The 27267-nt window shown below is 50.9% G+C and overlaps 3 protein-coding genes across 8 annotated transcripts in view; 1 reads left to right on the forward strand and 2 right to left on the reverse strand.

Moving 5' to 3' along the window:
- KRT86 (keratin 86) overlaps positions 1–27267 on the reverse strand; it is a 39563-nt gene that overhangs the window by 5100 nt on the left and 7196 nt on the right. Inside the window, exons 1-2 of one of the 4 annotated variants that reach the window (XM_072972759.1) lie at positions 1204–1661; positions 609–817 (exon numbers count right to left, since the gene is read on the reverse strand). The exons of 2 other annotated variants lie outside the window; for them this stretch is intronic. In XM_072972759.1, the coding sequence (XP_072828860.1) occupies positions 609–817; positions 1204–1572 (578 nt within the window). In that variant the 5' untranslated portion in view covers positions 1573–1661. Of the gene's footprint in view, positions 1–608; positions 818–1203; positions 1662–27267 lie in introns of those variants that run through there. One more of the 4 variants, XM_072972760.1, reaches the window with a different exon arrangement.
- LOC102534162 (keratin, type II cuticular Hb1) lies at positions 9867–15394 on the forward strand. The gene is made up of 9 exons (XM_072972762.1): positions 9867–10310; positions 11037–11245; positions 12047–12107; positions 12871–12966; positions 13174–13338; positions 13604–13729; positions 13983–14203; positions 14467–14498; positions 14757–15394. The coding sequence occupies exons 1-9, from the start codon at positions 9942–9944 to the stop codon at positions 14999–15001; spliced, it is 1524 nt and encodes a 507-aa protein (XP_072828863.1). The 5' UTR covers positions 9867–9941; the 3' UTR covers positions 15002–15394.
- Positions 20329–25670, reverse strand: LOC140700116 (keratin, type II cytoskeletal cochleal-like). 3 transcript variants are annotated; one of them, XM_072972765.1, is made up of 6 exons: positions 25461–25670; positions 24969–25011; positions 24158–24283; positions 22376–22590; positions 21326–21357; positions 20329–20912 (listed from the first exon to the last, which is right to left on the reverse strand). In XM_072972765.1, the coding sequence occupies exons 3-6, from the start codon at positions 24248–24250 to the stop codon at positions 20644–20646; spliced, it is 609 nt and encodes a 202-aa protein (XP_072828866.1). In that variant the 5' UTR covers positions 24251–24283; positions 24969–25011; positions 25461–25670; the 3' UTR covers positions 20329–20643. The 3 variants fall into 3 exon arrangements, with proteins under 3 accessions (XP_072828866.1, XP_072828865.1, XP_072828867.1); XM_072972764.1 differs by having other exon boundaries at positions 20329–20878; positions 25461–25666; XM_072972766.1 differs by having other exon boundaries at positions 20329–20818; positions 25461–25660.

Consider the following 27267-nt stretch of genomic DNA (forward strand, 5'->3'; position numbering starts at 1 on the left):
AGGGGGCTACTCTTGTGGGACCTCACAGCCCTGCTCCCAAAGCTGCTCCGAGGTCACCTCTGGAGGAAAACGAGGACTCCGCACGAGCTCCACGCTAGGAGTGGACAGCAGCACCGGTGGGGCCGTGCAGCCCCAGCCTCCCCTCTCCTGGGGGCCCAACTTGCTCAGCTGTGGGGGACCCTATGTGTCCCAGAGGCTATCAGCGCTCAGCACCCGAGTGGGTTGGACCGGGAGTCCCAGGACCTGGCAGCCCTGAGTGACCCTGGGGCTCAAATCACATCCAGGTGCTCCAGGTGGGAGCCTGAGAGGCCAGGAGGAGAAGGTCTGGGAGACTGCAGAGGCCTCCTCCCCACAGAGCACAGGGCACAGCTGCCAGGTGATGGGGCTCAGAGAAGGCACGGCTGAAGCAAGAGAGACGTCTCCTGGGGAGTCACGGCCCTCCTCCTAGGCATCTGGGCAACAAGTGCCCCATGGGAGGGTCCTGCTGCACGTGGCCCCCTGGCCTGTGAGGTCACCTGACCTTCTGGGAAGTTATTCTCCAGTCCCATCCAATGGGCTTTAAGCCAAGTCCGTTTCCTGGGCCCAAGGTCACTCCCGGCCACACTCACTTCTTCCTGTAGCCCTCCAGCACCTCCTGCACGTGGTTGAGCTCCGAGGCCAGCCTCCCGCTGTCGGCCTCCACGCACTCGGCCTCCCGCCGCAGCGTCTGGATGTAGCCGTCGAACAGCGGCTCCAGGTTGCTCTGGCAGCACTCGCGGTTCTGGTAGAACTGCAGCTTGGTCTCCAGCAGCTTGTTCTGCTGCTCCAGGAAGCGCACCTGCCATTGGGGTGGGAGGAGGGGTCAGATGGCTCCTACTGCCCCCAAAGTCTTTCGGAGGGTTGGAGGGGTGCTGTTGTTTTAAGGTAAACTCCCAAACCAGGAGCTCAGCAGAGATTAGACAGAGGTGGGCAGTGGGAGGCAAGGCAGCTTTTGGGTTTTGGAGATTGTGATCTATGTTTGGATTTTTCAACTTAGGGGTGAGAGCAAGAGTCTGGGAAAGATCAGTCCATCCTTAGGTGAACTGAGTTATCTCAACCTGCTAAGTCCAGGTGGCATGTGGCCAGGAGACCGGTAGAGGCCTTTTTGTCACTGACTTCTCCATTAGTGCTCAGCCTGAGTTGAGCACAGGCGGGTTCAGGAAAGGTGTGATCAAGGACTCCCACCTTGTCAATGAAGGCAGCGAATCTACTGTTGAGGCTCTTGATCTGCTCCTTCTCCTGCTGCTTCACACACTGCACATTGGGGTCGATCTCCAAGTTGAGCGGCGTGAGGAGGCTCTCATTGACAGACACGGTGGTGATGCAGGGCGGGCTGGGTCCATACACGCCTCCTGAGCGGTACCCGAAGCTGCGGCCACAGGAGCCGGCGCGGAAGCCTCCACAGATGCTGCGGCTGCCAAAGTCCCCAGTGAGGCCGCGGTAGCAGGAGATGCCACGGTAGGGGGCGGCCGAGATGCAGCAGCGGCCAGGCCAGGGCCTGCAGGCGGAGATGCAGCTGAAGGCTCGGCCAGCAGAATAAGATCCACAAGTCATGGTGCTTCTTTGGGGCACAGGAGGCTCTGAGGAGGTAGACTGCCTAATGGAGGGCACAGTGGACGTGCTGTTTACCTGTGGGCCATCACTGGGCCTTTTATATATGTGCGGAACATGATGTGTCCACCGGTTAGGAACAATTAGGCGTGTTTATGGGCTTGGGTTGTTTAGCTGCTGTTGCTCCTTCCTTAATGTGCTATGCAGACCAAAGGCGACCAGATGTTTATGACCTTTTACCCTAAACTGCACAATTTTTGTCTTCAAAGAGCCAGCTCACCCCACACACACACACACCCCAACTTCCCCGTAGACAATTGGCGAAACTCATGATTTGGAGGATGCTGGAGTCGTTACTCAGGTTGGAAGGGAGGGCGGGGAAAGGCGGGGCTACGGCTCCTCCTGTACCGCCCCTTCTGATGCGGTCACGCCGCTGTCCGTGGTGCTGATCGCACCGGCCCTGGAACCCTGAGGAAGTGTGACGTAAGCAGATGATGTGGAACCTGAGGTGTGTTCGATGACTTCCTTCACACTGATATCTGCAGCACCAAATTCCCACACTTACACAATCTCTCACTTAATCACACGCGCACACACCCAACACCACCACACCTGCTCCCAAATCCTTCACCTACACCCATCAACATATTCTCCCTCTCTCTCACAGACACACGCCTATATACACATACACTATGCACTCATATGCTGATCTTCTCATTCATAATCTCACACATACTCCCACATGATCATGTACACACTCACCTACCCCTACTTGCACACAGACCAGTCCCTAGGCCAACTTATCAGGCCTTCTTGGCCAACCTATGCTGAGGGGAGGCACTCTCTCCCTCAGAGTCTTCCGTAAAATCTAAGGGGACACACTGCTCAACGGCCTCAAGAATGCTCAACCATTTCCAAAAAGGTCCCAAGCAAGGGTAACATGTCTGGATTTCACCTCGAGGCTCCGTGTTTCCTCCAGGGTCCAGAATGACTGGCTTGGACAACACTGTTATGAGTCTGTATAGCATTAGGCTCAGAATACTAAAGAGTAATTCTAGGTAGAGTCATATGAGGAGAGCATCCACCCCCTACCATCGCCCCCTTGAGTCCAAGCTGCTTTCCATGCTATACCAGCCCTGCAATCCCCGTCCCTTTACAGCAGTTTGTCAGTAGCCTTGCAAGACGTCAGAACAGATCCTTATTGGTGTGTGCCATCCATCCAGTGTGGATAGCATGGGTCATGAACCCTAAAGTGCTGGGAAGAAACCAAGGTGCTTCTATGACTAGCTCTGTGTGATCTATGGACAAGGCACTTCACTCTTCTGGGAAATGAATTAAGCCTTTTCTTCCCAGTACTGCCTTGGAGAATTACAGAGATGTGCACAGTCTCAGTAGACTCCAGCACAGAGTGCAGATGTGTTTTATTGTAATCATTAAGAAGCAGGAGCCTCTGGATAGACTATAAAATATCAGAGTGCATCATGTGTAGTAAAAATAACGTTCCATGACCTTTTGTTTCAATAGTGTGTGATATGTGTACTTACTCACTATGCAAAATTATGTCTTAATATAATTGTAACTAAAAAGTTTACATACATGGCCTATCAGCTAAGAACATAGACTCAGATTCAAAACTGCCCTGTTTCAAAGTCCAATTCTGCCATTTTCTAGCTGTGTAAATTCAGGCAATTACTTAACCTTTTCATACCTCACTTCATGATTTGTAAAACAGGGATAATAGTACCCAGCTCATAAAGTTCTATAAGGATGAAAAGAATTAATCTATGTAAAGCACTCAGAACAGAACTTGACATACTCTAGGTGTGTAATCATATTAGCATTTTATCAGTAAATAACATTAGTAATCATATTAGTTGTTGTCGCTGCTGCTGCCATCGCTATAGTGGCAGGTTTGATTGGGAGGTAATGATATGTGTTATTGTTGTTGTTAATACTGCTACTACAGTAAATGTAGCAGCAGACTTGATGGAATATACCTACCCACATTCCTAAACCATCTATGTAAAATTCCCACTAATGGTGCCTATCTAAAAGGATGAATAGAAGGATTAAATTAAATAAGATATGGACAAAGCTTAACACAAGCTTAACACAACCTGGCACATAGCAAGTACTCAATAAATATTACCAACTATTATTCTACCATGGGGGTCAGTCCAAGGGAAAGGGAGGACTAGAGACCTTTGACAATGGTACTTCCTTTATCCTGGAAAAGAACCCATGATCAAATGTTTGTCCTCTAGCCCAACTGCCCCAGGGAAGGTCCAATGAGAATCTGTCTTCGTAGGCAAAGGGAAAATGTCACCAATCCTTAGGCAACCACACTATTAGATGAAAAGTAAAGCTTAGACAGTCCAAAAAGTCTGTTATCTGTAATAATTGAAAAATTGGTATTTCTTATTTAGTCTTAATAGACCGTAGAAATTCTCAACCATAAATCCATTAACATGATCATTCATCTTGCTTTTTGCCTGATTCTGAAAACTCCTGATTAGTCAGTAGCCCAGGGGTTGAGGGTAAGAGATATGCGTCTGATAATCCATCCTAGTGTAGTGGAACTCCAAAGAGAGCAAAAGAAGTTAGGTTTTCAATGCAGCTGGACAGATGGAAGTTGGGTTTGAGGAAGAGCTTGCCAGAAGGAGAGCAGGTAGCCCTGGTTTCCTAAAGAGCTTGCATTATGGCTGTCAGTTAGGGGAGCTTTATGTAAATGAGAAACACTCTTGATTCTGGAGTGGCCATCATGTTTGTGGAGCCAGGGTGAACCAAAAGACCTTCAGATCTAGAGATCAGAGCCTCTTCTTTTAGCCCAAGTAGACCTTGATTTGAAAGGATGCCTGGAAAGAAGGTGTAAATCAAGTGATTTTAACATTAGGAAGTTCCTGTTCAAGGCTCCCTTCAGTCTGCCTTCCTCCTGTGGAGGATGTTATAAGGAAGATTTCCCCAAGACGGGTGATAGATTAGACAAGATAAAATCTTGTCTCATTGTAGGATCCAGGGATTCTGTGATTGATGTGCCCCTGCAATATGCTGAATCCTGTCTTAATTTTGGAGGGAGGGAGGAAGACATTAAGAGGAGGAGGAGACATGGATTCCGGATCTCCTGACCTGACAGGGAAGATAGATCCACATTCATGAGAAAGGCCAGAAACTTGAAGAGAGCAATACCATCAAAAATGCAATGCCTACTGGCAGCACCCATTCCGGGGCAATGTGGAATGCAACTAGTCTGATGGGAAAGTTCAGACAGGCTTCCTGGAAAGTGTGAGGACAGGTTTCAGTAAGGCAGCCAGAGGGAGAGTGTTCGTGAAAAGATTTGCAAGGAAGTATTTCAGAGAGTGGGCGGTAGGGACGCCTGAGGGCCCTTGCAGAAGAGGAAGGGATCCTGAGATGCTGTGATAGTGGAGATCCAGTTGAGACAGAGACCTCAGAAGAAGGGCCCATGTCATTCTGCTCCATGGCTATAGGCTGGGAATCAGCCTACGGACTCTACATCTGAAAGATACTAAAACTGCTCTCTAGGCTTGCACTTTTGTGCCCTTTCTAACCTTGCAGCTCATGCTTTCTGTTCACAGAAAGCAGGTGCAGGCCAGGTTCCAGTGAGGGAAATTGAGGGATGAGAGGGTGGCTGTTTGCACAACACACGGGCTATTAGAGGCGGAGTTGCCCTCTGGTCCAGGCACCAGGCAGCACCTTTGGGTTGGTGATGTGAGGAGAGGCCCCCGTCAGAGCCCCTGCCTCCTCAACCAAGACAGTTTGGGACAGCAGCCAATTATCCATGAGAAAATTCACCAGAGGAGGGAGGGCCAAAGGCCCTCGTGGAGAGACTGGCAGGGAGTGAAGCCTGACTCAGGAGCGCCACCCTTGGTGAGATCTGTTCCGACTAACCAGGCTGAGCCTCGGCGCCTTACCCAGCCCATGTCCCTGCTCCGTGAGGGTGTACGTCCTTAGAGCTGGAGCCAAGGCTGCCCACCTCTTCGGGTAGGTCTGCACCTTGTCCTCAGTGCTTTGCCCCTTCCCCCATCAACCTCCTCCTCCTCTGCTCTTTCACCCCCAGAGCGTCCCCCACCGTTCTCTCCTGGGGCTTCTCCCTCTTTTTCCTCCACTCTCCTCCACTCCCCTCCTCTCCCTTTCTGTCTCCCCTAATTTCCTCACCCCCCCAGCCAGTATCCAACCTTCTTCCAAGTGGCCCTGGAGAGTAATAATTTAAGACTAAGCATCTTCTCCTTCCTTTTCTCTAGAAATCTATCTTCTATCCACTTCTCTCTTCCCTTCTCCAGTCCTTGCCCATCTCTACTCTGGTGTATGGCCTTCAGAATCCTTGTCCTTGTTGGCCGCCTTTCCCTGCCACCCCCATCATTGCTCAGGTCAAGGACTTCACTTTGGTAAAGGATGCATCTACTCACTTCATCCTTCCTCAGGTCCCAGCAGGAACCTCTCCCCACCCCACCCCCACCCCCAGGAATGGCCGCCCTCTGGTCTGCTTCATCTGGTCCCCACCCCATCCTACTAAAAAGCTTTGCCAATTAACCATCAAGCTTTGATGGCTCCATTACTCAGCACTTAAAATGCAGCTGGCATTCACTTCATTCACTCAACAAATATTTATTGAGCACCTTCTATGTACCTAGCCCTTGGAACATATCCATGAACCAACCATTGGAACTCATTGGGATGCTGCAGGGTTTGCAGTTTTGCTTATGATCTGGGTACATGTCCAGCTTTTGTCTTAGAACTGGACGCTCACAACAAACAAGGGTGAGCTCTCCCCTATCCTCTGGTCCTGAACAATGACAACATGCTGAAGGGCCTTAAGGAGGTGCTGGAGGGAGGGGACTGGCGAGTGTGTGTGTGAATGTGTTATATACAAACACCATCTACCATGTGATACTTTTAGATGGTGGATGGATAGGCGTGAAATGAGATAAACTCACCCCTTTCACTGAGATCAGTAACACCAGGCTCTGAGTGGCAGCTCTGCCTCTAACTACACCACCTGAGCCAGCCTCTTAACCCTCTGGGCCCCAGTGTTCTCATCTGTAAAGCTAGAATAATAACACCTGCCTCAGAGGGTGATTGTAAAGATTAAATGCATTAATGCATTTTGGCTATTAGTATAGTATCTAGTATGAAGTGAGATGTAAGTATCCAGTATCAAGAGATGTTATTATTTTACAAGTTTAGAAGAATATTCATGAAATATTCTCCACTAAGCATATACTAACTGTATAATTTTCTCTTAAGTAACCACATACCCTAGAAAAACTCCTGCGCAAATATAGCAGAAGACAAGGAAAAGAATGCTCACGGCAGCTCTGTTTGTAACACAAACTCTGGAAACAACCACGATGCCACGGAAAAGATAAATAAACTCTGACATGTTCATGCAATGAGTATGATCCACAGTGAAAATGAACGCAATACAGCTACAGGAAGCAACACTGAAGAAAGGAATGCACAGGATGATTCCATTTACATGAAGTTCAAAAACTGGAAATGGTTTAGGGATGCATTTCTTGGTCCTAAAATTGTAAAGAAAAGTAAAGGAAGGGTTCACCACAAAATCCTGCAGCGGGGCCATCCCTGGGCCAGAAAAGAAGGGAGAGCAATGAGACTGAGGCTCAGAGGAAACTCCTAAGTTCCACTCTGTCCTGTTTCTTCCCGTAGGTGGTGATTCTGCCGGCCCTTTCCCTTCCCTCTCCCCTTCCCCCACCATAGCCTTTTTCACGCCAAGAAAACCTACAGCTTGAACATCACTTTAGGTCTTCAAAATGAGCAGCCATTGGTGATACCTGAAGTTTAAGGAAATAGTGTCACATTTTAAATTTTTTTATAACTTGTTTTAAATTGCTTCTTGCTTCTTTAAAATTGCTTAGCAAGGGCCAGCCATTAGTAATTAGCTCGTGTTTATTCATGTCATTTTTATAGGGAGTTACACGGGTAGAAAAGGTAAATCATGTGTGAGCTACACCCTGACTCACAGGGCTTCTCCTTGGGACACCCGGCCAGCTGGCCACTCCATAGTGGGCAGTGCCCAGAGTGCCAGATGAGGGCATAAAGGACCTCAGAAGAGCTGGCCCAGCTTCCCAAACATAAAGTGACATCAGGTGCCACACCCTCCTCTGAGATGACCAGACAGCTGATACAGTCCATGACCCCATGTCTATCTTGTCACAAGCACTCACTCCTGAATTTTTGCAGACATACTATTCCCTTCCTTCTCTTTTCCCTCTAGCCCTGCCCCCACCAAGCTGCTCTACCTTCCTGCACCCCTACGACACAGCAGCTACAGGGGTTGCCAGCCACAGCATTTCACTTCTCTTTTCTTCCCTTCTGTTTAATGCATACTCCTGTACTTTATGAGATAATTTTTCTAGAGCTGCTCTGTTGGAATGAGGAGCTTCATGGGTACATAGAATATAGTACAATCTATCAAGGTACTTGCAACACACCAGAGGTATACAAATAACTAAAACTGCCATTTTCCATCCCTTCAGTCAATTCTCAGCCACAGGGTCCTGCAGATCTCTTGACCCCCAGGCTCTCCTTGCCCTTGTGACACGCGCATGCCCACTGGCCCTCCTTGTTCTAACCCTCCCAACCACCTCTGACTCTACCCATCTTCCTTGAACTGACTCTCCCCAACCTTACATCCACAGATATCCTCCCCTAAACAACTTTCTTCATCCTCTTGAAAGTTTCCAGGGATTAAGAAATCCAGGGGTTGACGTTGCCTGTCAGTGAGAAGGCATTGCTTCTCCTGAGCTCCACTAGTTATTAACTGGGAGATTTGGGATGGGTTATTTATCCTCTCTGAGCCTCAATTTCCTCATCTGTAAAATGGGAATAGCCATACACACTTCTTATGGTTGAGAATTAGAGCTTATTTACGGCATATAATGATGGTCACATAGTCAGTGACCAATAAAAAGAAAATCGGATCTGTGTTGCCCTACAGAGTTCTTTCTAACTGTGAAGGGGAAGATGCATTCAAGTGATCTGATTTAGCATCACCAATAACAGGACAACCTGCCATTTTGTGCTTCCTGGGGTGATCCAGTAAGCATTATATAGCATTGTTTATGATGTATTCTGCCCCAAAATGTTTCCGTTAAACCCAACCAAGCTTCTAGACCAGCACCATCCAATAGATGCTGGTAGGATGGTGGAAATGTTCTGTATCCGTGCTGTCCAATAAAGTAGCCACTAGTCATGTGTGGCACTTGGCTAGTGCCACAGAGGGACTAGATTTGGAATCTATTTAATTTTAACTAACATATATAAAGAGCCATATGTGTCTATAGGTTACCACATTAAACAGCCCAGCTTGAGTTAACTTCCAGTTTATAGAAAGTACAAGAGATACAGCTGTAAGTTAAATCAGAGAAAATCTGGTTTTAGAAAGCCTTAGGACAGACAATTGGGAAATTTTAATACGGAATGGAGAGTAAATGATTCTTTGGAATTATCGTCCTTTTTCTTGCATGTCAGCATGGTACTGTCCTTATTTTTAAGAAATGCGTGCGCAAGTGTTTAAGGGTGACATGCCATGCTTTCTGTAACTGTCAAATAGTGGGGCGAGCAACGTGAGAGAAAACATGACACGGCGTTAACGGTGGTTGAATCCAGGTACCCAGTGGAACACGTCAGGGGGTTTATTATACTACTCTTCCCACTTTTCTGTATGTTTGAAAACTCTCATAATAAAAGTGGAAGAAGACATAAAACACAAATATTTCATAATCTGCTGGCTGCTGCCGTGACAAGAAAAGACAGATATATTTCAGCAGCCAACTGGACTATGTGGAGATGAGGGAAATACAGATTTATGTTATAGTAACACCTTGACCACTACTGCGATGGAAACTTCTAAAAGTTATATGTAAACACTTCAGTCTTTCTTTCCTGGGTCCCCCACTCACACCCTACATAAGTCCAAGTCCCCTGCTTCTCCGATATCTGGCCTCCCTTCTCCTCCCTTTCTCTTGGCCCCGTTCCTCCGACCCCTCCCCTACCTGCCGATCTCTCTCCAGTATCCTCAGATGAGTGCGTGCCCTACTGGCAAGGTAATTTGAGATGAAACGTGCAGAGTTCCCCGACAGCCCAGGGGTTGGCATCCTTTACACAGACATGGGGCGGGCCACTCCGCTATTAAAGCACATTCTCCAGAGGCTTTTTGACCTGGCTAGACACCCAAGCCCATAAAGCGCAAATCGCCGCGACTTCATCTGCATAGCCAAGCCCCTTCCAGTCTGAGCATAAATAAGCCTGGGCTCCTTGAGGAGCACATTGGAGTTTCCACAAGGCTCCAGTCCTCCACCCCTTGCGCTGCCGCCAAAACCCTCAGAAGCATCATGACCTGCGGATCAGGATTCACAGGCCGCACTTTCAGCTGCGTCTCCGCCTGCGGGCCCCGGCCCGGCCGCTGCTGCATCACTGCCGCCCCCTACCGCGGCATCTCCTGCTACCGCGGCCTCACCGGGGGCTTCGGCAGCCTCAGCGTTTGCGGAGGCTTCCGCGCCGGCTCCTGCGGTCGCAGCTTCGGATACCGCTCTGGCGGCGTGTGTGGACCCAGCCCGCCCTGCATCACCACCGTGTCTGTCAACGAGAGCCTCCTGGCACCCCTCAACCTGGAGGTCGACCCCAATGTGCAGTGCGTGAAGCAGGAGGAGAAGGAGCAGATCAAGTGCCTCAACAGCAGGTTCGCTGCCTTCATTGACAAGGTGAGTGTCTCCTTGATCACACCCTTCCTGAACCTTCCCTTCCAGGGTAGGCACTGAAGCAGGAGTCAGGAGCAAGAGAGATGTGGTCCCAGGGAGCTCCCAGTCTGATGGAGGAGTTGGACATACATCCAGGACACAGAGAGATCAGAGAGATGAGGATAGAGCAGAGGCTCCTGGTAGGATAGCACTGTAAATACAAGCTCTGTCCAGACAGGCAAAATCACCACAGAGAGACACGGACAAGGCTTAGAACTATGTGTCAGAGGAGAAAGGCCGTACATGCAGACAAGACACAAGAAATGCACATAAGAAATAAGAACATGACCACAGGGTAAGCCTTGGGGGTGTCCTTGAACACACCTTTCCTGAACCCACCTGTGCTCAACTCAGGCTGAGCACTGATGGAGAAGTCAGTGACAAAAAGGCCTCTACCGGTCTCCTGGCCACATGCCACCTGGACTTAGCAGGTTGAGATAACTCAGTTCACCTAAGGATGGACTGATCTTTCCCAGACTCTTGCTCTCACCCCTAAGTTGAAAAATCCAAACATAGATCACAATCTCCAAAACCCAAAAGCTGCCTTGCCTCCCACTGCCCACCTCTGTCTAATCTCTGCTGAGCTCCTGGTTTGAGAGTTTACCTTAAAACAACAGCACCCCTCCAACCCTCCGAAAGACTTTGGGGGCAGTAGGAGCCATCTGACCCCTCCTCCCACCCCAATGGCAGGTGCGCTTCCTGGAGCAGCAGAACAAGCTGCTGGAGACCAAGCTGCAGTTCTACCAGAACCGCGAGTGCTGCCAGAGCAACCTGGAGCCGCTGTTCGACGGCTACATCCAGACGCTGCGGCGGGAGGCCGAGTGCGTGGAGGCCGACAGCGGGAGGCTGGCCTCGGAGCTCAACCACGTGCAGGAGGTGCTGGAGGGCTACAGGAAGAAGTGAGTGTGGCCGGGAGTGACCTTGGGCCCAGGAAACGGACTTGGCTTAAAGCCCATTGGATGGGACTGGAGAATAACTTCCCAGAAGGTCAGGTGACCTCACAGGCCAGGGGGCCACGTGCAGCAGGACCCTCCCATGGGGCACTTGTTGCCCAGATGCCTAGGAGGAGGGCCGTGACTCCCCAGGAGACGTCTCTCTTGCTTCAGCCGTGCCTTCTCTGAGCCCCATCACCTGGCAGCTGTGCCCTGTGCTCTGTGGGGAGGAGGCCTCTGCAGTCTCCCAGACCTTCTCCTCCTGGCCTCTCAGGCTCCCACCTGGAGCACCTGGATGTGATTTGAGCCCCAGGGTCACTCAGGGCTGCCAGGTCCTGGGACTCCCGGTCCAACCCACTCGGGTGCTGAGCGCTGATAGCCTCTGGGACACATAGGGTCCCCCACAGCTGAGCAAGTTGGGCCCCCAGGAGAGGGGAGGCTGGGGCTGCACGGCCCCACCGGTGCTGCTGTCCACTCCTAGCGTGGAGCTCGTGCGGAGTCCTCGTTTTCCTCCAGAGGTGACCTCGGAGCAGCTTTGGGAGCAGGGCTGTGAGGTCCCACAAGAGTAGCCCCCTGGACCCCTCATTCAAAGCAGAGAGAGAATCCCAGACACACCCCAAAGGCAGCCAGGGAGGGCCCAGCAGGGCAGCCGGGGCTTGGGCTGTGTTGGGAGGCCCCTAAAATTGCCCCCTTCGCTGGTATGAAGTGGAGGGAGTTGTGGGGAGAGCTGTCCTCCCCTGACCTCCCTCTCTGCCTCTTCTGCCTCAGGTACGAGGAGGAAGTTTCTCTGAGAGCAACAGCCGAGAATGAGTTCGTGGCTCTGAAGAAGGTGAGGAACACGGGATCGGGAAGCACAGACGCGTGGTGGCTCAGAACGACAGGCTCGTGTTGGGGAGACCCGTGGTCTCCCCCTCAGTGTGGCTGCACTGACCTTGCCAGGTCAGGAGGAGAATATCCCAGACACCAGGTCATGCAAGGCACATCCAGGCTTTTCACAGGGACAAGGACTTTGGAGTCTCCTCGAGCACCTTCCCTGCAGCAGGAGGGTGGCTGGGTTGACCTCTGGGTGTTCTGTGCTGCTTCAGAGGTTCTGCTCTGTGGCTGGGGTCCCATGGAGACGTGGCAACTTCAGTCTCTCAGCTGAGGGACGGTGTCCTGTCCAGCGTTGCGAGAAGTCTGCTCAGAGGAGGGGCACAGTCCCAGGGCCTGGGGGAGGATGGGGCAGAACCAGGAGAGGCCAGGTGGAGCTTTGGAGGACTGCTGGGGGACAGGGAAGGATCAAGGTGGCCGAGTGAGTGAGGCAGTCTGGCAGGCTTCCTGGTCCAGGGGAGGGTGAAAAGGAGAGCTGGGAGGGTAAGACGTCTCAGGTGGGAGGGGTGAAAGGCTGGTGGGCCATCTCCAAGGCACAAAGCATTTGCTCACAGAAGGGGAGAAGATTGTGAGGTTCCTCTGGGGAAAGGGTATGGAAATGGGATGGGAATAGGAACACTGGGGATCCTTTCCTCCTTGCCTCCATGTAATGGGTGACGAGAGAGGATTTCAGGTGATGTTCACCAGGCTTCTCTGAGCTCAAAGACTCCCCACCTTTCCAGGATGTGGACTGCGCCTACCTCCGCAAGTCAGACCTGGAGGCCAACTCAGAGGCCTTGATCCAGGAGATTGACTTCCTGCGGCGACTCTATGAGGAGGTGAGGGGTTGTGGTCCAGGCAGAAAACCAGCAGCTGGCCCGGGATTGGAGTTGAAGGGGATTTGGGCAAGGAGCTGCAGTCCATGAGGCTGTCAGATGGGGCAGTGGCTGGAGAAGAGGGAAGGTCGTAGAAGGCTGGATGCAGACTTGGTTGGTGAGGCAGTGGTGTAAACAAAATCTTTCCATCTGCCACCCCACCATCTGCAGGAGATCCACGTTCTCCAAGCCAACATCTCAGACACCTCGGTCATCGTCAAGATGGACAACAGCCGGGACCTGAACTTGGACTGCATCGTCGCTGAGATCAAGGAGCAGTACGATGACATCGTCAGACGCAGCCGGGCTGAGGCTGAGTCCTGGTACCGCAGCAAAGTGAGTGGCCCAGGACCCCTGCCTCCTATACATGGTGATGGAAGGGATTTGAGGTGTATAATAGAAAAGGCTTCTTTTGTCAGAGGATTCTGTTCTCTAGAGGTGGTAACAAAAGCCAGACAGCTCTCACGTTCTAGTGGCAGGACAGGGCTGCCATGTATGGCTGTACAAGCTGAGCACTGTACACCTGGCACATCATCTGAGGTGTCCTGAATGGGCAGGACATCCCATCCTGAGCTTCCTGAGCCTCTTTGCTTCCCCTCAGTGTGAGGAGATCAAGGCCACGGTGATCCGGCAAGGGGAGACCCTGCGCCGCACTAAGGAGGAGATCAATGAGCTGAACCGCATGATCCAGAGGCTGACAGCCGAGGTGGAGAACGCCAAGTGCCAGGTAGGGGTCATCTCTCCCCAAGACCAGGGGGGCTGGGGGCAGTTTGCACCCAAATGGATCTCACCATTCATTCTCCCGTCTATTTGCATGACCAGAGTCTTGGTTGTGATCACTCAGGGTGACCCAGGTGACGAAGGTGAGAGGCCTTGTTCCTGGGGTGATCCCGGCTGGCTGGGAGAGACTGGACACATCAGGAAATGAACACAGAGACCCAGGGACTATAACCCACCTTGTTCTCTTCTGGGCCCCCTAGATCTCCAAGCTGGAGGCAGCAGTGACCCAGGCTAAGCAGCAGGGCGAGGCCGCCGTTAATGATGCCCGCTGCAAACTGTTGGGACTGGAGGAAGCCCTGCAGAAGGCCAAGCAGGACATGGCCTGCCTGGTCAGGGAGTACCAGGAGGTGTTGAACTCCAAGCTGGGCCTGGACATCGAGATCGCCACCTACAGGCGCCTGCTGGAGGGCGAGGAGCAGAGGTAGGACCCAAACCAGCCTGGTTCTGAGCTGCCCCTTCCCACTCTGTGCACAAGCATCCCCCTGGTCCTGGCCGAGCAATGGCCCCAGATCCGGGACAAACCTATCATTTATCACTTTGCGGTGGGTGGCTCAGAAGACTATTCCTTCAGACTCTCTGCTTCTACCTTCTTGACCACGGCTGGACCCCACACCCAAAATGTGTGGAGCTCAGTCTGCATCTCGGCTGAGTCACTAATGTTGCCTCTTTCCTCTTCTTTCACAGACTATGTGAAAGTGTAGGGGCCGTGAATGTCTGTAAGTAACTTGGGCCCTGTGTGGATGGATTTACTTGCTTCCTGTAAGGGATGGAAGGAGATGTTTTGTTGAGACCTAAATAGAAGAGTGGCCTGGCATCACAGCAGGAGGAATTTGGGGTCAGTCAGCAGGAAAGACCACAGCTTTGGTAGTTGATGGACCTAGAGTTGTGAAGTAAAGATTCTTGGGGAGGGGCATCACTTGGGAGGTGGGAAACTTGGCTCCCCAGAATTTTGACTCAGCCTCTGGGTTTCACAGGTGTCAGCAGCTCCCGGGGCGGAATTGTCTGCGGGGACCTCTGCGTGTCTGGCTCCAGGCCGGTGACGGGCAGCGTCTGCAGCGCCCCCTGCACCGGGAATGTGGCGGTGAGCACCGGCCTGTGCGCGCCCTGCGGCCCCTGCAATTCCATCACGTCTTGTGGCCTGGGCACCGGCGGCGTGGGCTCCTGCGGCATCAGCTCCTGTGGCGTGGGGTCCTGCGCCAGTAGCTGCCGCAAATGTTAGGTGCCCCAACTCAGGCCTGCCCTGGCATCCCTCCCTCTCAGCCTGGTAGGGCCTGCCCTGTGTGGCCCAGCCCCGCCCCAGCCCTGGGCAGAGCAAATCCTAGGCTACTTTTCTGGCACTTTGAAAGATGCTTTTTTCACCCCTGGCCTAGTGTCTATTTGTGATCCCCTGTTCTGAGCTCTGCTGCCGGTGCTGGGAAAGGCTACCCTAGTCCCTGTAGTGCCCACAAGAAGGGGGCCTCTGGGGCAAGGGGTTTCAGGACCAGGACCCTACCCTGGACTGCCATGGGGCCAATGACCAGAGCTCCCACTCTACCCTAGCTTCTCCTCTTCCTCCTATGCGGTGTTCATCTCTTTCTTGATCTGTGCTTCCAATAAATCAATGTAGACAATGCTGGATGTTGTTAGCACTTCTGTTATCCTCCTCGGGGTTGGGGTTTGGGAGGGTCCCCAAAGTCTCAAGGAGCAGAGAAAGCTCTAGATCTGGAGTCTCCAGTATGGTCCTCTGCCCCTGGGCTCACAGCAATCTTAGATTTAGCCAAAGACTGCACTAGACCCCTACACCCTGTAATTCTGTCCCCACCACCTTCATGATATATCTTGTGATGAAGAAACCGGAGCTCAGAGACCCACAGTAAGGGTACAGGGCCGCACACTGAGTTCAGTGGCCCAACTGGGGTTTGAACCCCGTGTGCACGTCTACTACTCATTTCACTAAACCACAGCTGCCTCCCAGAAAACATCTCTGTGCACATCTGTAAACTGATGGGTAGAGTCACCGGTCACTCAAAGCTTAAGGAAACATTACTCCTGGCTTTGGTGGGGAAGACTCATGGCTAAGTAATTAATGAGAATTCTTTATAGGGTAAATACATGAACATGATTTAAACTTTCAAAAAGCTTTTGATATGGCTACCTTTTTTTAAGTGGAGTCCTTTTGGGGTTTGGAGACCTGCCATAGCTGGTAAATTGCTTCAAAGCTAGAAAACAGCACATAACAAGATGGTGATGTGGCATAGAGGCGGGTCACAGACTCTGGGGCCAGATTGCATGGGTCCAAAACTGGGTTCTATTTCTAGCTGAGTGACTTTGGGCAATTTACTTACCCTCTCTGTGCCTCAGTCTTCACACGTCTAAAGTCAGAATGATTTAAAAAAAAATCACCTCCTAGGGTTGTTGGGAAGATTAAGGAAATTCATATATGTACAATGCTTAGACAGTGCCTGCCACAAAAGAATTACGATGTGTGTTCATAGTTATCCTTTTGTAGAATGTAAAGTAGAAATCCCTCCAGGGATCAGGGCCGTGGCCAGCCTCTCATTACACTTGTATCTGTGATCAGAGATGTAAGTACAGAGAGAAATCCCCACCTCTTCCAGGCCATCAAGGTCCTTCATGCAGGAAACTGTCCCCCCGACACTGATGAGGCTCTTACAAGTGCTGGTGGAAGTGAGGAGATGGTCCCTCAGTTTCACTACAGGCCGAGGAGAGTCCCTGAACATACATCTATACAGCAAAGTGAATCTCTAAACTTCCAATTCTGGGCCCAGGAAACTGTAGAGGAAGTGTAAGTCCCCATCCCCATCTTTAAGTGCAAAAGAAATAATTAAGAATATTGAGAGACCAGAAATGAGTGGTCTGAAAAGATACAGGCTCTTTTAAGAGGTAGGATCAATCCCTGGTCTCCTGCCACCAATGTGTCCCCTCCGCTCCCGCTTCCCCCCGCTACCCATGGAATTCTGAGGACAGAGCCCTCGGAGAGGTCCAGAGGGTACAACTGTTCTAACCAGCCCTCTGTGCTATGACCCCACACAGCTCAGGAGCAGGCCCTGTCAGGAGTCCAGCCCAGAGGCCCCAGCACCAGTTCCACCCCTCCAGTCCTCCCCAGGTCAGAAGCCATCAGTCCTGAGGGACTTCTCCTCTCTATCAACCAATCCTGCCCTCCCCGTCTCACTAGTCTCATCAGCCCCACTGGGCTTTGGTGACCTGTCGTACTTCACTCTCTCATCTTCCCTCTGGCTCTGACCTTCTCCTCTCTCCGACTCCAGCTCCACAATCCTCACCTTCCTCTAGGTGTCCACCTCTGAACAGGCTCAGGCAGAGGAGCGAGGGTGAACGAATCATGTACATAAGGCCCATGATGCGGAATGGTAAAGAAAATGAAACAGTTTACTGTGTGATCTTTAGCAAGTCACCTCCCCTCTCTGGTCCTCCATGTATTCACTAGTAGGGGGAAAAAAATGCCTGGACTAGACGGCTGCTAAGGTCCCTGACTAAGTTCAAGCTCTGTGATTCTTTAGGACACATGAGACAGGACGGGGAGCCAGAGGGAAGCTGGGTGCCCAGGTGCCATGCACTGTGCTGTGTGCACATTGACTGTATCTTTACCCTGCTCAGCAATCTATCTCTAGGCTGCTGTCTGGGAGTGGAACAGAATGATTGCACCTAGGTACATGTACATATCTGGGCATCTGTTCGGAAACGTGTGTGTGACAATGGGAGTTCCTATATGGGTGATGATGTGTGTGAATGTGTGTATACCTGTGGATACGCACTGAAGAGAGTTTTGTGGGTACATGTGGGTATGATTACAGTGTGAGTGTGCAAGTGGGCTCATGTGCTGGGGAGATGGGGTCCCAGATGGAGAACTGGGCTATGGTGGGAGTGGCGATGGGCAGGTGCTGCTGAGTGTCCTACCAGGGAGGTGCCCTCTGGCTAGTGACCCCTAGCTCTAACCCTTGGGCTCCCCTCCCTACCCCTCCTGCCCTGCAATCACTGTAGCTCCAGCCCAGGCAGAGGGAGATCTTGAAGTTGTAGAGCCTTCTTTAAAGGTGCTCAAAACCCTTTCCAAGAACTCCAGCAGATAAAATATTAAGTACTTTGATATAAGCTTACTATGTTTTAAGTACTTTACATATAGTAATATATTTAATTCTGAAACAACCCATGACAGGTACTGTCTTGTTTTACGGATAAACTGTGGTACAGAGAGTTTAAGCAGGAAGGAAAACTCCAAAGGATAGATGAATCTTCAACAGTTCGATCTGGGGTGGGCAGAACCAAGGCCCATGAACAGGTGATGTGTTTGGCCAAAGTAATAGCAAGATTGGGAGCAGAATCCGGGGCCTTCCTTCCTTAGTCCAGGCTGGACTGGTTAATACACTGCAGCTGGAATCGCATCAGGAAGGACTGCATTTAGATGTGTCAGAAGACTCCCAGGGAAGAGGGGAGAGCTCAGTGGTAGAGCACATGCTTAGCATGCATGAGGTCCTAAAACTCCCAGTACCTCCAGTAAAAATAAAATAATAATTAAATAAATAAATAAACGTAATTACCTCGCCTGCCAAGGGGGTGCCCATAGGGATAAACATGCTAATCGTGGAAGAACAGAGCCCAATTCACCCAAAGACAAAGCAGACTAAACGACATCGCAGAGCCCTGGCCCACTCACACCTGCTCCATGGCAGGCTCTGGGGATGAATGGGTGAGACGGCCCTTGAGGGGCTCAGACAGAGACTCTAACAACGTGAAGTCACATCTCACACATTTAAGTGCCACTATTAAATATGATAGTACTTCTGCTGGGAAGTAATGACTGAACTTCCAGAAGTCACCCGCCTCTCAAAGCTTATAAATGGGCTGGTGACTGACTCTCCAGAAATTTCCCAGCCTGGAATGTGGCCCAGGACCAGGGGAGCCACTCCAAAGATTGGGCCCCAAGCCACAAACCTTGCTAATGGCCCACGTGGCCCTGGCCCAGCCAGAGACTAAAGCCTGATCCCACGGCCCTTGGGAGCTCCCTGGCTGACATCAGATTTGGGATTTGGAAAGGAAACATGCGGGCAACAACCAGTGTTCGGTGATACAGGCTGCCGGCTGCTCACCATCAGTCCTGCCTACAGCTCCCGGGTGGGAGGAGCTTCTGCACTTCTCACAGAGTTCCTTTACTGACATGATCAGCCCAGCAGGAGCTAAAAACCTGACCTTGAATATCACAGAATGTCATTACCTCCTAGCTAAATGCGGGGAGCATGGAGTCTGAAAAATCTTGCAGAGAAGCAGCTCTGCTTTTAGGCAGCTGCCTTGCATTGGGGGTGTTGATAAGAATGTTTATGCAACCAGTGTCAGTCTGAATAGATCGAATGGGGCTGATGTATGAGTCCAGTAAGGCCCTGTCCCCTGCTCCTCAGATAGGTGGCAGCTTGCCAGTCAAGCTTCTGTCCCATTCCTCTGGCATGAGACTGCTCTGTTTATCCGGGAAGGGGCCCTTTTGGACACCTGTTCTCTGGGCAGGGATCCAAGAGAACACAGCAGACACCCTGGCACTAGCGAACCTTAAAAGGCAACGCTGGTGCCTCTGGCCAATGACACACCTTAGCCCCACCCAGGGACATAGAAAGCAGGGACTATTGTTCCCCAGATGGCTCGCTGATGTAATGCTTTGTGCAACAGAAAAGAAAGTGAGCTCGCTGAACCAAGGCTTCTCTCAGGCCTGGATGGCAAGTAGAGAGCACAAAAACCCAGCCTCTCTCTGGCCATCCCACCCCCTAAGCTGGCCTACCTTCTGACCCCAAAGTCCAGTTGCCTTGTGAAAACTCAGACTAAACTACACCATAGACCTGGAAGTCAAAGCAGAGCTGGAACCTCCTCTGATTCCAAAGCCCATGCTTTCCTTCACCATAGTATGTTGTTCCCAGCCACCATCAGATCCCTTGTTCAACTAAAACCCGGACCTGGGCCACCCAATTGTGTTCACGTCCTCCAGCCTCAGTCTATGAGGGCCATCTTCCCCAGGGCCTGTCCCCGACAGCCCCTGCCAGGGCAATAGAAGGAGGCTCGCCTTCATCCCCATCTGAGCTTCTTTCTGGTCCATTTCCTGGTTTACAGACTGCTTCCCTGCCAGACCATCATCTCCAGAGGGCCAGGACTAGTGTCCTGTCGACCAAACACTATGCCGGACCCTCAGAGGCCATTCTGTAAGTGTTTGCAGAGCGAGTGAGTCGATGAAAAAATGCAGTTCTCAGCAACTCTACCAAGAACGGCTGCCTGTGGACCCCAGGCTGGAAAGGAAGCCACCGCCCTGCATGAATTAACCCCCCTCATTTCCCTCTCACCCCAGGCCCTCTGACACACACATCCCTCCAACCCTGAAGATCCTGGTGCTATGACACCACCGTACACTGAAGTCATGCATACCCACACACCACATGAGGAGGGTTGCTTCCTGTTCGTGTTCCCCCTTTTCTTTCCCTGCCCCCAAATCCGGCCAGCTTTGTCTTTGCTTTGGGAATAAGTAGCCCGAGGAAGTCAGGCACAAACAGCCCACAGTGTAGTGCACTGCAGAACTTTTTATTGCAATAGAGGAGTCCCGGGACAAAGGGAATGGGGCGATTCAGAGGGTGGGGGTGCTGGGTCCTGGTGAGCCTGGTAAGCTAAGCGCAGGCGCACAGCGTCTGCACCGAGGGCAGGTCCGCCGTGGTCCGGTGAACTACATTCCAAGACTTCACGCACCGGGGTGGGAGGGCAAGAGGGAGAGGTGAGGAGAGGGCCAGCACCATGGGAGGGGGCGTCTGAGACACAGGGCCAAGACTTTGGGGCAAAAGCTAGGGTTCCTTTACTTCTCCGGAGCAGATGAGGAAAGGTTCAGCATCCGCAGGAGCCTCTGCTGCCGAAGCCCCCGACACAGCCGGGGGAGCCGCAGAGCGCGCAGCCGCCGCCAGGGGCGCTCGTCTCCGGGGCGCCGGGCCCGCTCCAGGCGGCAGCAGGCCAGCGGGGTCCGCGGCGGAGCCCGGCCCGGAGTGGGGAGCGCTGCCCAGGGCTGAGCGGAGAGCGGCTGTCGGAGGAGGAAACCGCTTCTCCCCAGCTTTGCCCGCGCCGCCTCGGACGACAGATATACGGATGCACAGGCCCTCCTCCCCACCAGGAGACAAGCGTGCAGACTCCCCAAAGTGACAGATACACAGACCCCTACTCCCAAGAAACAGACTCAGGAATCCCCCTTCCCTGAAGTTAGACACAGATGCTCCCCAAAGAGGGAATGAAACAGCCTCTTCCATGAGCATAAACCCGCAGAACTTCCTCTCACACCCCAGGACACACCAACAGATCCTCCCTTCAAAGAACAGACCACAGAACCCCCTCCCACAATACACACAAACACAAAAAAAATCACCCCCAAGAGAAGAAACAGCCACCCCCACAAATGGGAGACGTCCAGAAGAAGCAGACCCCTTCTCCCTTCCCAAGAGGATACACACAAAGGAAGAGCGGGGCGGGGGATAAGATTTGACCCTCCTAACCCAAGTTACAACTATTATTTACTTACTGACGCTCCCTGCTCCAAATCCCAGACCAAGCCTGCGGGGAGAAGGAGGAAGCAGGTGAGTGAATCTACCTACCAGGCCGAATATTCTCCATTCTCCAAGACAAAACACTCCTGGCCCTCTCCAGACAGGAGGAAATCCTTCCATCCTGCAAGCTGCTTGGTTGTCTCAGGTCCTCTCAGCCCTTTTGAGTAAAAACTACCTCTGGACTTTTAAACTCAATCCTGTCTGCCTTAAATTCAAATAATTCACTTTTATGGATGGATTCTTGGAGAAGGGAGAAGGCAGAAGATCTACACTGTCTTTGGTCTAAACTTATCTTGAAATTAGAGACCGTGAGGGGGGCGTTTTGAAGGAGATCACAGAGGAGCTAGGTACATTGTCTGAAGCCTATTGTTGAAGTCTCACCCAATCACTTTCTATCTGTGTGTCCTTGAGGCAGTCCTTTACTCTCTAAGACTCAGTTTCCTCATCTGTAAAATGGGAATAATAGCACCTTCCTCCCAGGGTTTTGTAGAGTTTAGAGGAGGCAATAAATTTCAGCACGTCTGTTGCATCGTGAGTTTCCCTTCCTTCCCCTCAGCCAGGTGGGCCCAGTTGGAGCTGGCAGCCCCTGGGTCCCTACTGCTGTCTAAGGTTTAAAACCAGGAGCTACCTGTTACCACAAACCCTGCCTCACCCAGGCCTCTCCCAGGTGGAGAGGGGCAGAGTTGAGGAGAAGGCACCCCACATTGGGGACCTTCCTCCTCCTGGCTGGGCCTTGGTCCTTGCAACTGTCTCAATTGACAAACTGGCCACTGCTCTCTGATCCTAAGGAGTGAATGACTTCATAAGTCGCCCCATCCCAGGTGCCAGAGGTGCTTAGTAGCTAAGACCTTTTGTCTAAAGGACTGTAAGACAGTGGGGAAAAAAACTTACTCCAGAAGAACAGATCCCTGGATACCCAGATCACCCCTCCTCCCCTCTCCCCAGCTGGCAAGGCCTCAGGTGGTGCCCTCTCTGTGCCCCAGCCCCCCTCACCACCAACACCTGAAGCACCACCCAGCCCTCACCGGCTCTCCTCGCCCTCCAGCAGCTTGCGGTAGGTGGCGATCTCAAAATCCAGGCCCAGCTTGGCAATCATGAGCTCCTGGTACTCCTGCAGCTGCCGCACCATGTCCTGCTTGGCCCGCTGCAGGGCGGCCTCCAGCCAGGCCACCTTGCCCTTGGCACTGCCTGAGGCACCCTCCTTCTGCAGAGCTGCTGGGTCCTTGCCTGGTTCGCAGGGCTGGGGGTGAAGGGAAGACCAAAGAGAGAAGGACATCCTTGGCCTCCCCCCGCCCCTCTCAAGGATCCAGACCTTTCTCAGAGGCTGGGGGGCCAATGAGGGATTAGAGACCATTGTGAGGAGTCAGCGTGCCTGTTCTGAAATACACACTTGTGTGTCTGCCACTCTCCCAGATTGCAGGTTGGGGGCCAGCCCTCTGGGGTGGCTGAGAGAGAACCTTTTCCAAAGAGTATTGGTGACATTTCCAGGAAGCATCCAATGTTTTTCAGCATGTCATGCTGGGATTATTGTTTCATCAGGGAAACTAACAGGAAGAATAAATATCCTTTCCTCACAAGAGACTAGAATTTGCCGTCTCTGGGGGAGAATGATGATAAACGCTTGTCTTGGTGAGGTGTGCTTGCTGCTGAGAAAACCAGTCCAGGAATCAGAGCAGCTGGGGAGGCTGGGAGACTGAACCACAGCGGGCCTACCCGCTCACTCTGCCACCCCCTGGAACCTGGACAGTTCATCCCTCCTCAAAGGCCTGGGTTCCTGGAGAAGGGAGAACCCCTCACTAAGAGCCCAGGACACTGGTATCTGCAGAAAACAAGAACAGAGCAGAAACAGCACCCCTTCCCTCTGCAGGATGGAGCGTGGGTCTGGAGGCTTAACAGAGAGGGCAGCTGGGAGAAGAGAGAGGAGGTTGAGAGGGAGAGAGTTCGGGAGAAAGAAAGCATTCATGCTGGAACCTCTTCTAAGACCTAAAGCCCGAGTCACAAACACGAATGTCTGCAGAGTCTGGCTGGAGGCATCAGAAAGTAAAGATCAAATGTGGACTAGCCATCGACAGTATCCAGTTCCACGAAGAAAGGTGCACGTTCTCATTTTCCTGAAATCACCTGGACCTCTCTCATGTATTCAGTCCTGTATGTCTCTACCTTAGATAGAGACACAGGCCCAGCACCATTTACAAGGATCACAAGAGTACTAACCAAGGTGATCGTAAATGGCAAAGAACCCTCTGCCTTGGTGTCAAAGGATGCAATTTGGAGTGGTGGGGACTGTGGCACACAAGAGGAGCATGTCCCCCCCCCCCAAAAAAAGAGGAGCATGTCCCCATGTGGAGATGACAGAGAAGACAGAGGCCTCTCTTCTCTTACCAAATATTACCATGTCAGATCATAAGTTAATATTGCCAGGTCAGCACATTTTTGGACAGAACCCAGAAAACTGGATTGCTGCATAAAATCTTGCCATTTCTGAAGATGGACTCAAATTTCATGTTGTGTAGAACAAAACCTACAGCATAGAAATGTGCGTACCCATAAAAAACAGTATACAAACAGGCGTACATATTCAGAGATATTTACCTACGTGTTAATTACTTACGCACATGAAATACAGAGTCCTGGGCAAATGTAAGCATGATGTACACATACAGCCACACCCCTGTTTGCTCAGACATTCACAAAGAGAAACTCTATGCGTCTATTCCAATGGATGGGGGAAGATCCAGTCTAGTCATTCTAAATAGTGGGCCCCCTCCCACCATCACCCCTCGGCAGCGCCCACGCCCGCCCCTCGCCTGACTCTTGGTGCTGCCCGCCTCCACGGTCAGCCTCCGGATGGCCTGGTTCAGCCTGTTCAGCTCCTCCTTGCTGCGCCTCCGGCTCTGCATGTGTTTCTGCACCGTTGCCTTTTGCTTATCACACTGCGGAGTAAGGGTTAGCAGAGTCCAGGGGGAGGATCAGGGAGATGAGGAGGGCAGCAAGGGTCCTCGACTGAGGCCAGAGAGACAGTTCAGTGCCCACCCATCCAGCTTCAATCGTGGGTGGATCATTTAACTTCTCTGGGCCTGTTTCTCCATCTGTAAGATGGGGATGATCATCTTTCCTGTCTCCAAGGGTCATTGAGAGAACGAAATGCACTTGGCTGGCCGAGTGGCGGGTGCACCACCACAACCGGAGATGCTGAAGGTAGCGTGAACTCGGGCACAAAGGGAAAAACTTCAGGGTAGCAATCTGTCGAGTTTTTGGACTGAGATTACCCAGGGTTTATCCCAGGAATAGGGATAGTTACCTCTACGAAATGAATTATCATCCTTCTCTGCATAGAATCATTTAAATGAATACAAAATGCATTTAATAAAACTCAACAATAGTTCCTCATTTCAAAAATGCTTTTTAAAAATCTAAGGATATGAAGAAATTTCCCTAACTTGATGAATGCTCTCAGTGACAAGAGATCCAGATTCCAGCTCCTTCCCCAAACCCAAGGGCTCTCTGGGAAGTGCTGTCCACAAGGGACAAAATCAGTGGGCCTTTTCCCTTCCTGCACCGGTTCTGCCCACACCGACACATAACCAGCCAAGCACAGTAAGAGATGCTTTCACTCACCAAAGTCTTATGCCTCCACCACCTCACCCAGGCTCACGACCACCTGTGAAGCAGACCAGGGAGATGTTACTGGGCAAGCTGATGCTCATTGTATCCACCGTGCAGGGAAGCAGGGACCCAGAGGGACATGAGTGACCCTGCCATTCAGTGGCCGAGCCAGGCTTCATCTTAAGCTCATGCACTTGGCTCTACACCCAGAGGGACAGATAAAGTCACACACTCACATCAACCCAGAGAAGAACTGTTCTCATCAACCCAGTGCAAATTTCCTTCCAAGGCAGATAGGGTGTGGAGGGATGAATATAAAGAGATGGCAAAACATCATCTCCCACCAGTCCCTGCTTTATTCCTACTGCCCACCCTTTCCTGCTCCCATTCCTTAAAGCTGGAGACACAGTAGACAAGCTTGTCCTGGCCAGGTCCCGCAGATCTGGGTGGAGTCCGAGGCCCATCATCCCATGGGAGCCAGTGAACCATGTGGAGAGTTCTCACCATGATGAACAGAGCTGCCGTCTCCTCCAAGCCTCCCGTGGGCACCGAAGCTCAGCTCCAGCCCAAGAAGTTCCCAGAATGCTCACCTCTGAGGAAAAGGCCTCTCCTTCCTGGGGGCTTTGTGACCTCACCTTGTTACAACTGCAGAGTTCTGAGAGGGGGCAGAAGGGGCCATTCTGTGAGCCCAGATGGGAAAGTGGTGGTTTCTGGGCTGGAAAAGGCCTTGAAAGAAAGAGGAAGAGGAGGAGGGGGAAGGAAGGCTCTTTTAGGTTGGGGAAATATGTGGAGCTGAGGAGTTTGGGCTTATGGAGTGAGCAATAGGGAGCCATAGAAGGCACTTGAGCAGGCCAGCAGCCTGGTGCACAACACAATTTAAGAAGGCTTGTCTGGTAGCAGTGTGGAAGACAGGAGGGAGAGAGACTGAGTCTGGGGTTCCACTTCCAAGACTAGGTAGGAAGCTGGGGGTAAGACAAGACTCTAAACTGAAGGAGTATTGCTTCTCGGCCTTTTGGCTAAGATCAAGTGTAAACTGAAGGAGTATCAGGGACCAGAGAATGCAAGCTGATCAGCATTTCTTTTTGTTTTATAAATTTCTCATACATGCAAGAGTTTATATAACATGGACTTAATCATTTAAATAGTGACAGTAATAAAACAAATCCTCAGGTACCCACCAGTACCTTCAAATCCCCCATGAGACCTTTCCTGATTACAGCATCCTCCCCCTCTGACCTAATCCAATATCCAAGGTAACCACTATCCTGGGTTTTTGTGTCAGCACTCCCTTGCTTTTCCTTATTACTGTATCATGTGTGTATGAATCCCTAAGCAATTGTTTAGTTCTTCTGGCTTTTAAGCTTTCTATAAACAGAATTACATATACACTTTTATGACTTGCTTTTTCCTACTCAACATTCTATTAGTAAGAGTCATCTATTTTGATGCATGCAACTTTGTTTATTTTCAGTGCTGTATAATATTCCGGTGTGTGCCTATTCATCCATTCTCCTAGGGGTATACATATAACAAACCACACTGCTATGAACTTTTAAGTACATATCTGCTGGTGTACTTTGGCAAGAGGTTCTTTAGGGTACTAGATGTAAAACTTTTTTTTAACCACAATCAAAATAAGAACTATGTTTTACACCACAAGTCAGTACCTACATACATATTCACATAAGTAAACTAACTTTTACGAAAAATTATTCACTTTAACTATATATGATGCCCTCTGATCCTCTAATCAATCACCTTAATATGTTCCACTTTCAATTCATGGCCTTAGTTTTAGGTAAGGTTTTAGGTTTAGGAGGGGTTTTTTTGTTTGTTTTGTTTATTGTTTTTTTGTTTTTTAAACAGTGCTCTACCACTGTGCTCTTACCCGCCTTCATAGGTTTTCATATGTTTTATCTTTAGGTTTTCAATCAGGCCTTATGTTTAAAGTCTTCATTTGTTAAATCCAAGATTTGGGACATCTTGGGCTCCATTTTTGTCGATTTCTCTTTCATGTTTTCTGGTTTCTTCTCTGCTTTCACTCCAGGTAATTTCTATAGATTTATCTGCCAACTTTCTCTTTAATTGTGTCTAGTGTGCTGTTTAACTATCCATTGTTTTTTTCCCCCTCTTTTTAAATGTTTACTAAGCAATGATTTGGGGGGGAGATAATCAGATTTATTTCTTTTTTTTAATAGAGATACTGGGGATTGAATCTAGGACGTCAGCATGCTAAGCACAACACTACCACTAAGTTATACCCTCCCCCCACTGAGTTTTAATATAATTGTTACAGTTAACGTTTCTATAA

This window comes from Vicugna pacos, chromosome 12 (genome assembly GCF_048564905.1).
Source record: "Vicugna pacos chromosome 12, VicPac4, whole genome shotgun sequence".
Lineage (NCBI taxonomy): Eukaryota > Metazoa > Chordata > Mammalia > Artiodactyla > Camelidae > Vicugna > Vicugna pacos.